The sequence below is a fragment of the Scophthalmus maximus genome, chromosome 11 (assembly GCF_022379125.1).
Source record: "Scophthalmus maximus strain ysfricsl-2021 chromosome 11, ASM2237912v1, whole genome shotgun sequence".
In the NCBI taxonomy this organism is placed as follows: Eukaryota; Metazoa; Chordata; class Actinopteri; order Pleuronectiformes; family Scophthalmidae; genus Scophthalmus; species Scophthalmus maximus.
This window is the reverse complement of record NC_061525.1, coordinates 21,833,651-21,846,905: the sequence shown is the minus strand read 5'-3', so window position 1 is coordinate 21,846,905 and position 13,255 is coordinate 21,833,651. Positions and strand designations below refer to the sequence as shown.

The window sequence follows — 13,255 nt, the reverse complement described above, 5'->3', positions numbered from 1 at the left end:
TAAAGTACCATTTTGAGGTACTAATACTTAACTTGATTACATCCATGTTATGCTACTTTATACTTGTACTTCATCAGATGTGAAAGGCAGATACTATCATCCTTTACTCCACTACTATTATATGACCGATGTAGTTATAGGTTACATTGCTGATTCAGATTTGACAAACTTTTAACAAAGTAACAATACATTGTAATAGAGTATATGAAATGTCCCAATGCTAGGGCGCCTCGATTTTGGAACAGCCTGTGTGAGAAGATAAGGCTGGCAGAGTCTGTGCCTTCTTTTAAGTCACTTTTAAAAACCCAATTTTATAGACTTTATTTTACGTGATGTCTTTTTATATCTGTTTTTATACAGATGTGCTCTGAAAATTGCAAACCGCAACCAACTGAACAACCGACAGGGGACACTTTATGGTGGCGCACTGCTGTTTCCATTTTCGGTAGCGCTGACAATTCAACGCGAATGCAAAGTATTCTGGACCATTTTCTGAAACCGTATTCAACACGACTTAGCAAACATGGAGACGTACACGGAAGTCGGGTCAACCTCATGTAACTATAATTAACTTATTCAAAGTTGACGAAAAAACATTGCTTCTTTGTTGAAGGTGTTGATACATTTATGAACAAATTGTTATGGACAATATATTCAATTTCTTTGAAAAAGCTCTTCTAAATATTACACACTGTTGCTTTAAGTAAAATTAGCAAGACTTTTACTTGTGGTACAGTTTTTTTTCCAATTTTTTTTATATTAGAATATAATAATAATAATAAGCTTTATTTATATAGCACCTTTATAAACAGGGTTTACAAAGTGCTTTGACAAACCAAGAAGACACAGATAAACAATTAGAGTTACTAATGCCCCAGAGAGCAAAGATGAGTTGTACAAAAGCAACTTCCAAAAATAAAAAGTCCACTTTATTTAACTTCACTTTAATGACACATATCGTGTGTATCAGATTTACAAAACAAACTTACGTGTATACTAATGTCATGTCGTCACTAGGTTTCTTGAAGGAAAAAGAAAAGATTTGCACTCGATTTCCACATTTGACATCCTTAGTACTTTACACCTTTACACATAAGTCATGCAGCACCATTGTTCCCCAGAGGGACGTCAGAGGTATAACTTAGATGCCCCAAAACTGTAACACTGCAGTCAAATAAATAATGCAGCGTAATTATTATGTGACATAAACAACTGCCTCTTCTCAACAGTTCTCGTTTCAGAGTTCTTCTTGTAGGCTATATTCTCAGAAGCAATTTAACTGGTCCCCAGCGTCATATCAGCTGCATCAACAGCCCAGCCAAGAGTTTGCTGAAATGATATTCACCACCCGATTTTGCCGGAAGTCATACTGGTAGGACTTGGTCCCACTGAGAACGAAGATGCTTCCTGAAGACAGAAGAATCAAACAAAAAACGCCGTAAAATCAAACAAGCAAAGAAAGTCTCCATAATCTACTTGTGCTGATGGAAATGTGAACGACAAAGTTGAGCTGTAAACAGAATCTCCGCTTCAGCTAAACATTGTTCTAAAAAAAAAGAGTGGTGTTTTCTGTATGAAAGTGTGTGCAGTGCGGTAAACCCCACCCATCTACCACCTCGACACGTTAAAAAACAAGAAATTACAGCTTCTATTTCGGCCTCTTTCTATTCGCATCCTGCCGCTCAGGTCCACATTATATAGGGTTCATGACCATTCAATGTGTTTCACCGATTTTATTTTTACCTTGCAACTTAAAGGCGGCGTCGACCCTTCTCGGGATTCCAGGCCAGTCTGTTTGGATGAGTCTGGGGAATCCGGGGTCCATCTGTCTCTTGCGCTCATCGAACCTGAGGATGGATCATGCATCATTTGTTTGTTTGGTTCGTCCAGTTCCCTCTAGAATTCAATTCCCTGATTAAACTGTCAGCCATCTAGCGATAGTGTAAAGCTCCTTTAGTCAATTAATACAATTTTGATACTCTGTCGACAATCGATTAATCACCTTTTCAATCATGAAATCAATGTTTTTGCCTCCCTAATAGAAAAATTTGCTGATTTATTTTTGGGGCTTTCATCATGGTGAACTGAATATCTTTGGTTTTTAAAGGCAAAACAAGACACTTGAAGACGTCACCTGAGCTTTAGGATATTTTGTAGGACATTTTCATTATTTGTGACATTTTATTGACAACGTACATCATAGAAGAATGAGAAAAAGTATTGGTAGATTGGTGGATAATGAAAATAACCATTGGCTGCAGCTTTCCATGAATTTTGTTCGGTATGAATTTAAACTCTCAATTCAGACTTTCATTCAGTTCAGTATTTTGATTGCTGTTTTTTTTTTTTCTTTCAAATGTCAGTGTGTTTTCGTAAACTGTGAAGGATGCTGGCCTTTAAACAGTCACCTGTAATAAAACTCTCCCGTGAAGAAAACAGTTTTCCCATATTCCCCGATATGCACGGCAGCGTCAACCTGCCGGATTCTGGAGGCGAAGCCGTACTCGTAGATGGAGCCGGTGCGACTTTTCGTCTTAAGCTGCTGAACCACCCAGTACTTATGACCTGGAAAAACACAGCCGTGTCACTGCATTTTGGGATGCTATGAAAAAAACAAAAAAAACAACAGCAACACACACCACAAGCACTGACAAACTCAATTCTCCTCTTTTACGAACTGCAACACTTAGGTTGCACAAGGCTGTAATTTGGTGCAACATTGTGCCCGCCTGTAAATCTAGCCTTGTCATGCTGACAAGGCCTAAGTGATGCTTTGCAGACTGCCCATTACTCTACCAGTGAATATGTACGCTACGCCTTTGGCAGGGATGTCATAAGCGGCATCGACGTGAGAACTGATGCTCGGTAAGTATGTGCTGCTGTGGCCATCTCTCAGGCGATTCCAATAGGTGGCCCGTGTTGTCCTCATCCACATGTACCTGGATTGAAACAAAAAGTAGATTCAGTTACAGTGAAACCACACCGAAGTCATTCTGCACTCATGATCAAACCACAACGTACCTGCTTTTAAAGAAAACAATGTCATTTCCAATCATAGCGGCTGCATCGAAAGAAAAGTTGGGGTCACACTTTTTGGGAACCTGTTTGGTTTCCACATTTGTGGTGGCCTTGCCTGAGAAATAATAACATACAAGACTTTACATACCATACTGTAAGTCAGTTTTGGAGCAAACAACTATTTTCACCTTTTCAATTTCATTCTCACCGTACAGCGTTTGGATCCCGAGCTCATCATCTTTGGACAGAGAGTACTGTGTGCTGCTGCGATGCCTGTAATTGGGGTACATGATAGCAGAGGGGTCCATTGAGTGAGTCAAACCCAGCGAGTGGCCCAGTTCATGAGTTGCAACAGCAAACAGGCTGTAACCTGAAATACAGTGACAAAGTCCCATTAGTCCCTTTAAAAAAGAAGAAGAGTGGAAATAGGTGACACTGGGAAGTGTCACCACGCTGCTGCCTGTGGGTTTGAGAAGCTTCACGGGTACTTCTGGCCACACCCATCTCAGTGATGTCTTTTTTAAAAAAAAACAATTGACAATTTTCACATTACATCAATTTCATTTTTGTCCAGTGACTGAGTCAGTTAGTGATGTGAATGCCCTTTCATGTTCAGTACTAAAAGTGCACAGGGATTTTTATTCATTTATTGATTCATCACAAGGCGGAAAGAAGGTTGAGTCTCAACAAAGAGGTTGCTGTGATTCATGGACTCATTCTTTTATTTTCTGTGGAAATCCTGTCACTTCTCACAGAATCGCAAAAAATGGCGTTTGACGGACAAACCTTGCCTCCCTGCCGTCCATGTTTCATCCTCATCAAAGTGCACGTCTCCTCCTATCCCGTCTCCAGGCTGAAAGGCGTGTGCCAGCACACCCCCGGGCCCATCAAAGGGAGAGAAGTCTCTATGAGCTACAACAAACAGAATATATGAGTCAGGGTTTATCGGAAAATCTGAAAAAAAAAAATCACATCTTTTACCACAATTAGTTTTGAGTGCATCTAAAGCAGCTTCAGAAGTTGTTTGGACATTTACCTCTGCGTGCAAAGGAGAAGACGATATCGGCTTTGCCATGGTTGACCCTGATGAACCTCAGCGGGGTTGCGTCACTCCACATCTTCAGCGCCGAGCGAAAGGACTTTTCCACATCCTCTCTCTTCATGTCTGGAGTGTATTTGGCAACCCTGCAATGCCAGCGACAAAGAAGAAAATGACCAGTTTTGCATATTATAGTACAAACGGAATGATGAAGGTACGAAATAAAACAAATGAGTCATCTCTGAGTTGACACAAAACATCTCACATGTATGTGATGGTGTGGTTCCTCCATTTAGGCCTTTCAGGGTAAAAGCTGAAGTTTTCCACGTCTGGGACGCCGCACCTCGGCTCCCTCATCACATCCAGGGTGTGAGGGTCCAGGTGTCCCGTCTGTCTCAGACCAAAGAAGTTTTGCATTTCCCTAACTTTCTCCTCCACGGCTGACGTGGACCTGATCCGTCTCGCTGAGACCCTGTATCTGCTTCTGGGGTTCAGGTTGTAAAACCTCCTGAGGTAGCCCTGTTTTGTGTGAGAGGAGGCTCAGGTCTATGTTTAAATGAAATGCCATGAAGGTATTCCTACTGTACATTTGTATTATTGCCCTGCCACATAATGCAGGGTATGACTTTATTGTGCGTTTCATGAGAGACGATGCACAAAGACACCCAGGACTAAATGTTCGCTATGTATACAAGTAACTTTCTGCCAAATTAAAATAAATAATTTGTTTGACCATCAGAAGAGATTTTTCAGGAAAAGCGTTTTAAAAAAATGATTATTTCAGGTTGACAAACTGTGGCAAAAACTAAGTGGATCACAAATTGATTTCACTTGTCAAATGCTTAGTGTTAGAAAAATAGATAATGTGCAGACATGACCAGTTCATCATTTCTTTGGGTCTTAATTTCGGACAAATATTGGAATTTGAGCAAATCTAAATTAGAGGAATTGCATGACTGAATTCAGCAATATTACTGTATAAATAAAGAGAATAATGATGAGATGATAATCTCACTTAGTGACAAAAACAAGTATTTGAATTTTGAATGACTATCTTGCATCAATATACAGACTCTGGAAACACAGCTATGACCCATCTGCATTGTACTGTAGCTTAACTTCACAGTCGAACAAAATCAAATCGCATTAGTCATCAAAAATACAGGCATTATAGTAAGCATGGCAGTTTCTGCCTGTTGATTGTTACTGTATAAACTACACGACAGCTTTCCATCCACAAACCTCAGCCAGCACCGCATCCTCGGTCCTGAGCTGCCGATCCCGATCAGTGGCAAGAGTCCACGAGTTTTCCACAAACATCAGGGAGCCCAGAACAGGTATCCACAACCAGAGCGACTCCATGTTTTAGACTGCACATTCTCTGCAGGCTTCACATGTTTTATATGGGAGCATTCCCGCGGGCAGGTTGGGCAATCACATGGCCCAACAACACACACTCCTGGTAGTAACAGCCGGGTGTACAGCACCTGCCCCAATTTTCTGAAGGTTTTGTGGTTAAAACCTCCCGATGAAACGTCTACATACTATGTCTGCGGCTCTCCGTCTGTAATGATGAAAGTTGTGTGTACTGTGTGTTTTGTAGTATAGAAGCCAGAAGCCAAAAGTGAAGCTATTAGTGAGGAAAACCTTATTTAAACTCTGCCACCATATCTGTAAACCATTCTCCTCCACAGCGATGCGCATTCTAGATTTACAAAAGCTTGTCTGTAAATGTTGGGAGCATTTTAATGCAGTGCACATGTAAAAACCACACACTCCTGTTACTGTCGTTCGGAATTGTAGTTTCTTTATTTCAACAAAAAGCGTGACCACGGATAAATAAATCTTCGCTCAAAACTGAACAGTGTTGCTTCTTTTGTTGCTTAATTTAATCAAGGTTTTCAGGTAACTTCCCTCTTGCGGGTTCGTGGATTTGGGCTCTTTCAACATCCGAGCCAGGAGTTTGCTTTCTCAACTCCGACAACAAGTTTCTGGGTGTAGTCGTATTTGTAGACTTGTGGTCCGACAAAGAAGTAGATGAAACCTAAGATTGAGGAGAGAAAAGGAAAAGAATCAGACCAGCGAGACGCAAAACAAAGTGATTCACATATTTCATGTTGTGCTGTCTAGAACTGTTAGGGGCTGTTAGCTGTTTATGATCCTAATGGTGATGATGAGCATCTATCTGAGCTCCACCGCTGAAATTACAGTATATCATATGAAGGACTCTTAGTTGGTCAATTATACAGTTGAAATGACAGAGGGGAAGGATGCGCTCTGTAAAAACTTAACTACACGGAGCTGATGCTGCAGGAACATTAGCATTCCTGCGCTACTAATAGCAACTCGCAAACCCCTTAAAGCTACAGTACAGAAATATACAACCTGCTGAACATAAAACAAGATTACTGAACTTTTCAGCATCACACAATGAGTTAACTCTTGTTACGTATATTAGGAGATTTGCCATGGAGCGTTTTTCTTTCTTTTTGCATTAACTTCCATCGCACAAGTTGTGCTTTGGTAACATTTGCTCACCCTCTTTATGAACAGCTGCATTTATTGTCTCGTTGACTCCTGGAAAATCCTCGCTGATGTACTTTGGGTAACCGAAATCCATGACCCTTCGGTTTTCATTGTAACTGGAAAAACAAAAAAACAAGCCACGACTCTGGATTATCTTCTCATATGCCGGAACTTTATGATGGTCTCATTAAACGCCAGAGCGCCAACTGAGCCCTTTTCTCCCGTGACAGGGGAAATGTCGGTAAACTTTTTTTTGGTCATCCAAGTTCATGTGCATCAGTGCTTTGTGCTTCAACTCATTACATTGTCATTTGATATAACACAATTTCGAAATTAAGGAGTGCAATCAGATTTACTAACGTTCTCTTTTGCTTATCAATGAAAAAAAAAGGCATCGTCCAGTGCAAAGTGTTATATTTTGATATATTTCCATAATTGGCGGTAAACAGTTTGTTACAATAACTTTATATGATCAAAATCTGCAAACTGTGCATGTAAACAGAAGTTGGGAACAGTTGTGTTTTAATTGCTTCACCTCCAGTAGATATCATGCATGAAGAAGAGTGTGCGTCCCGTTTTCACAATGTGCACGGCTGCGTCCACGTCCTGCACCCAGGCTGGGAACCCAAAGTGGCTGAGTGCCCGGGGCTTCCCCTTCACAAGCGAGCCCCTCACTGTCCAGAACATGGATTCTGTCCAAGGGTAAAGATCAATGGAAATGTGATTCTTTTCATTTCTCAAATGAACATTTGAACTGTTTACTTTCATGTGATGCTGGCATTTATTAATTAATTTATTTGGATGTTAGGGGGCATTTAATAATTTTAATGAGTTTGAATCTCGAATGCAATGTAAATGTAGAGTGTCCGGGATGAATAATGGTTTGACTGGGATGAGATTTAGTTATGAGCACGACGTGAGATCAATGATGAGTGTTATAGTTAAAGGAGATTATTTTCATATTCAGGTTCATCATTTTAATTTGGGTTATAACGGGAAAAGGTTCACATGCTCTAAAGTTCAGTAAACACATAAGTTTCCTGCACCCCCTTTTTCACAGCCTCTCTCTGAAACACTTGGTTTTAGCTCCTGTCTCTTTAAGGCCCCCCGCCCCCCTCCAGACAAAGCCCAGAGACTGCTCCGATTGGCCAGCTGACCCACTCTGTTGTTATTGGTCAGCCACTTCCAGCGCATGTAGGAAGTTCTCTGGCTTTACCCAGCTTTGTTGGGGGGCGTGTCAGACCAGCCGCTAGACGTGCTTCATGCACGTCCATAATGTGGTGATGTCATCATTTTGTGGAAATATTCGCTGGGCTACTGAAGAGGCGTTTCAGGAGCAGAGTTTTCTGTCATGGAGATGAGTTCCCTTTACCACTGATCTTTAACTGTGCAGATCTTTTACATACCCCACACACTATATAACACACTGAACTGAAAAGGCATGATGTAACCTCTAAATATAGTTACCGTGAATAAGGTAAGCAGTGGATCTGCGAGGGACCCAGAAGGCTGCGTTGATGCTCGTTTCAATCTTGGGCATAAAGTTGGTGATGGGACCTTCCTTGATGTCATATTGCTCATTGTGTTTAATCCAGAGATATCTTGTCGGAGAAACGTTGTCAGTTAGGTCAAAAACACATTTTGATTATTGTCTGTTTAATTTAAAAAAAATGCATAACTTCATAGAATTATAAATTCCACAAGATTAGGTTCTTTTCAAATGAAGACAACACTAACCTGAATTGTAGATTATATTTTTTTTACACAGTACAGAATTCAGAGGAGACAAAAAAGTGGAAATTCTTGTGTTGCTCTTTTTTCTGTGAATGAAATACACATGGAAATCTAAAGGCCATGCACAAACCTCTCTCTGAAAAAGAAGGTGGCATCCCCGAGAGTGGACACGGCGTCGAAGGTCAGGTCTGGAGCACATTTGTTCTGCATGAGTCGAGGCAACGGTCCCGACATCCAGGGGTGATACTGGGCGCTCCAGTCGTACCTCGGAACGTGACCCGGACGACCTGTGGCTCGGCCTAACGTACATCAGCACACACTTATGTATCAGGTTCCACTTAGGGGGAAATACAAAGTGAAATATACAGTAACTATAACAGCTGTGTCAGTTTTCCCGTGTAGTGTATCGCTAGATAGATGAATCAAAACTCTTTACTGTAAAGTGCGTTGATGTCGGTGACATCTTCCCGCGATAACAGGTTGGCAGGATGGGAGGACTTGTAGGTTGGGTACATCAGGGAGTTTGGGTTTCTGGAATGCTTCAGGCCCAGAGCGTGGCCGAATTCATGTGCAGCTACCACAAACAGATTAAAACCTGCAGTGGTTCAAAGAAAGAGTAATGCAATTCTATTAATATCTATACAATCCCTTCAGTATAAATGTGCCGTGTTAGTCTGATTCACTAGCGTGGCGTAGCCAGACTTATACTCAAATGCGTATTAATCTGGGACCTCTCGGTTCATTTTTGATTTCCAAGAGGCGTTACTAACGGAGGCAGACCAAAATGCCTCCGGACGCAGTTGGATAGACGTACAACCAGTGAGAGCGACGAATCACGTGACGTCTGTTACAATGTCAACCCACAGAATCTCGTTCACTTCTGCACCTGTTTCTCCTGCACTCCAGTGCTCGCCATCGTCGAAGTGCGTGTCACCCCCGACACCCAGCCCCGGGCCAAAAGCGTGAGCCAACGTGCCTCTGGGTCCATCGAAGGGATACAAGTCACCGTGCTCTTCATGATAGAATCCAGACCAAACATGGAACAGAAACCACAGAGAAAACCCATTTTCTTCCATGCCACTGTAAAATTACAGGGCTGCGTGATGACGCTGCCTCGGTTTGCAGCTAAATCACCACTGTATGGAGAACGAGCATATCCATTACACCATAATTCAAGCATTTACATAACAGCAGATTCATATTTCTTTATGTGAGCATGACTCGGGTCAAGCATCTTCTGCCACTGTCCTTCATTAATGACGAAACCCACCATAGGTCACAAACTCCACCATGATGTCAGCGTTGCGGGTGTGCGTCCTGACAAACGTCAGGCCGCTGGCTCGGGCCCAAACGCTGAACGCCGACTCGACCAGCGAGTCCACAGTGTTGCGTGGCAGATCCCTGGTGTAGCTGCCAATGCTGCAAAGTATGCATCACGCTGTTGATTAATATGAAGATCAGGACACGGTATATTCTCTTTGTGAAATAACTGCATGGCTATGCTGGAAATCCACTCTTAAAATCTTTTTTTTTAAATGACGACAGTTGCTGTGTTTCTTATTTTCTCTTGAATCATACATTTTGTTCTACTTGTAATCCAGCTGACACGTCGCAATCAGAGATGCATGCGGGCGTTTTGAGACAGTGTTACATAAGTTCAAGCATGTATTCTGAATCTGGCTCTGTAACGATCCCGTAATAACTTTCCGAGGCTGGAGTCCCAAACCCCCAAAAATCTGTTAACCACAATGTTTTGTGACGGTGTTCCTGCCGAAAGGTTTTCATTGCCTGCTTGCTCAAATGTTATGTTTGCCACATATTTGGCAGCTTTTGTTTGCAACTTGGGAACAAGCAGATCGTTTTAAAGTTCAGTCCAGGTCAGACATGCCTTCATCTTTCACGTAATCTTTCAACGATAATTAAACGGGAGAGGATCTTAACGCAGGTACCTGTAGGTGATGACGTTCTTGTTCCATCGCGTCCCCTGGATGTGGCTGTACTCCTCCACATCTGGAACGCCGCACCGTGGGCTCCCCATCACCTCCAGGGTGTCTGCGTCCAGCACACCTGTCGCATTGAGCCCGAAGAAAGTCTGCATGTCTTTGACTTTGGCGGCGAAGGTGGAGCCGCTCCGCCTCATGCGCCCCAGAGGCTCTTTCTGCAGGTTGTAATACTGCTGAAGGTATTCCTACGAGTAGATTTCAGATCCACGTCAGATCATCACATCAGGCAAATGAATTTGGCCCCTGTACAACTCAATTAACGCTGGAAGGTTGTTTCCAGCTTGCATTACACAAGATAACACGTCGTTTAATCATCATTTCTACACAAACGTGACCATTTACAGCCCTTCTGTGGTCAACTGTAAAAATTACAACTTCTCCATTTACAACAAAACATTTCTATCCGCTACAACAAACTGAGTAAAGTATTAGCAAGCACCGACGGTAATCGATTCTGATGCCCATGGTGTTCTCCTCTCCTTCCAACTGCTTCCAAAGAAAAAACGAAAACTAAATAATGCTGATTAGGGATTTAGGATGAGGAAAGCGAAAATACAGATGCTGGAAGAATGTGCAAAAGTGAGCGATATAACAACTTAGAGGACCCAGAGGGCAGTGCAGGGACTTACCTCTGCCCCCCACCCACACAAATACAAAATAGATAGAAAAAACAATATCTCTACATCCTGAGGACACTGGATCCGTGCAGTTCCGCTTACCACGCGGTAGAGAAACACTTTGAGACTGCCGTGTCTTTTTGGAGGGGGGGGGGATTGTACAAGAGATTAAATCACATGCAGTCCGCATCTCTAACATTTTGTCACACAGCTACATTTGTCATGCAGCTCATGCAATTATGCACTTACTGTGGCCAGCTTCAAGTCAACCTGTGGTTCTGTGGAAGGAGAGCCCGCTGCCTCCGGCATGAATGTGGGCGCCGTAAAACATGGACGGGGCAGAAGAAAGACCAGGACGCAGCAGGGGAGCAGCATGACATGCATTTCACAGACGTTGCCCTACATGAATTGTCGTGGCCGAGTTCAAACACACAGGAGACGGGAGTTCTGGTTAATGAGAAAGCCCTTTTTAAACGGTTATTGTGACTCATGCCACTTGCAGATCCAGGGAAAGCCTCAGACGGGACTAGGGAGGGGTTTGCGGACAGCCAGGGACAACGGGAAAAAAAAGAGAAAGGAAGAAATGACATTTGAACAGTTTTTGTCCCATGCGTACTGCAGTGGTGATTTAAATGGTTCCAGTTTCAATATCTTATTCGGATGCAATGCATATTTTGCAATAAGTTGTTTCGATCAATCAATCAATCAGACTTTATCCATATAGCACTTTCCATTCAAATATTAATGCAACACAAAATACCCCATCCTCTCCCACAGACATACACACACACACACACATTTACTACCGAGCAAACATCCAGACCAAACATGGTCTGGATGTAAGGCTAAGGAAATAGCAAGGCTAAGGAAATAGCAAAAAATTTAACAAAGGAAAAACACTGTCTCGCCTATTTGCAATGAGGAAACACTAGAGTCAGAGTTAAAAGAAAGACTTAAATTCAAATACTGTAAAATAAAAATATATATGTACATATATATATATATATTATATATGCATAAAAGATGATAACAATAAAATTCACAGATAAGTTATATTTTATTAATATATTTTATTAAAAGGAAAATAAATTAAAAAATAAAAGTTACACATACATATCTAATAAAAGGCTAAAATATAAAGCAAAGGACAAGTTCCAAAATTCAATTACAGCTAGATCAAAAAGGTAAGTAAGTATTGAGCCTGATTTTAAAAATGGCGACATGATGGTTGATGTGATTATAATTTTTTTGTTTGAGTTTTTAAGCCCAAAAACAAGTGGTGGAACTGCAACATGAGTTAAGATGCAGCGCAGGAAAAGATTCATTCTACAAGACGTATACATGTCGTATACAGCTACTTCTGATATTGAGTAAACGATTTTCTCTGAAGAAGTTTTTAAAGCAACAACAATCAGCTGGTTGCCACTTCTCAGTCCCACGCATTTCTGCAGGCCCTCCCGAAATAACGCCATCGAAGCCTATTCTTGTCCACATTCTTCCAAACACATGCAAGACCTTGCAATGAGAGAGTTCGCTGTAGCAGAGCCGAAATTGTAGGGGTGGATTTAAGGCCTTCGAATAAGGAAAAAAATGGCCGTCAGCCAGGAGGCCTAGACACCGGCGAGGGTGGTGCCGCGCTATAATTCGAGCTACAATTACGGTTGATTGGTCATTGTGGCGCTTTACAGGCACAACAGCATTCCTCTGCGGGGCAACGGTGAGCCGACTCTTTCCAGTACGCTGTGCTTCTTTTCGGAGATAGACGTTGGAGAATTTGTGTCAGTCTGGTTCTGCGGTCTGAGCCCAGACGGTGTAATGAAGTCATTTTGAGAAGGGAAGATGACTGGGAGTTTAGCTTGGAGCTGCATGGTAACAAGCGGTTGGAGACGCCGCCGTGGAAGCTACACCAGCGGGAACACCTCCGTTCTCCAAACACACACTCTCACACGGAGAGCGTGCCAGAGATGCTACGTATCAGGACAAGTAGCGGAGATGAGCAAGATCTGTATCAGAAAGAGTCTTTTTTTTTGGACTGTCATGATAATAAACTATCAAAACACAGACAGTTTTGATAGTTTTATTTATGTTTTACTTAAAGGCACTTTAAGCCCCAGTGTTAAATTTTTGTAATTTTCTGGCGGCATCTGGTGGTAAAGTTGCAAACCGCAACCAACTGAGCGACCGAAAGGGGACACTTTATGGTGGCGCACCGCTGATGCCAATTCCGGCAGCGTCTGAAAATCCAACGCGAATGCGACGTATTCTGGATTGTTTCGCGCAACAACCGTATTCAACATGACAAACATGGTGACTCACAC

General features: G+C 42.2%; 2 protein-coding genes across 2 annotated transcripts; both read right to left on the bottom strand.

The window, feature by feature from the left end:
- Positions 1 to 1,182: 1,182 nt before the first annotated feature.
- Positions 1,183 to 5,761, bottom strand: mmp20a (matrix metallopeptidase 20a (enamelysin)). Its single transcript, XM_047335772.1, has 10 exons — positions 5,737 to 5,761; positions 4,323 to 4,596; positions 4,055 to 4,203; positions 3,805 to 3,930; positions 3,195 to 3,388; positions 3,022 to 3,101; positions 2,797 to 2,939; positions 2,409 to 2,565; positions 1,744 to 1,847; positions 1,183 to 1,407 (listed from the first exon to the last, which is right to left on the bottom strand). The coding sequence occupies exons 1-10, from the start codon at positions 5,759 to 5,761 to the stop codon at positions 1,307 to 1,309; spliced, it is 1,353 nt and encodes a 450-aa protein (XP_047191728.1). The 3' UTR covers positions 1,183 to 1,306.
- Positions 5,762 to 5,847: 86 nt separating this feature from the next.
- On the bottom strand, positions 5,848 to 11,396 carry mmp20b (matrix metallopeptidase 20b (enamelysin)). Its single transcript, XM_035623764.2, has 10 exons — positions 11,187 to 11,396; positions 10,267 to 10,505; positions 9,588 to 9,736; positions 9,204 to 9,329; positions 8,754 to 8,912; positions 8,448 to 8,616; positions 8,051 to 8,184; positions 7,119 to 7,275; positions 6,596 to 6,699; positions 5,848 to 6,101 (listed from the first exon to the last, which is right to left on the bottom strand). The coding sequence occupies exons 1-10, from the start codon at positions 11,319 to 11,321 to the stop codon at positions 6,001 to 6,003; spliced, it is 1,473 nt and encodes a 490-aa protein (XP_035479657.1). The 5' UTR covers positions 11,322 to 11,396; the 3' UTR covers positions 5,848 to 6,000.
- Positions 11,397 to 13,255: the final 1,859 nt, after the last annotated feature.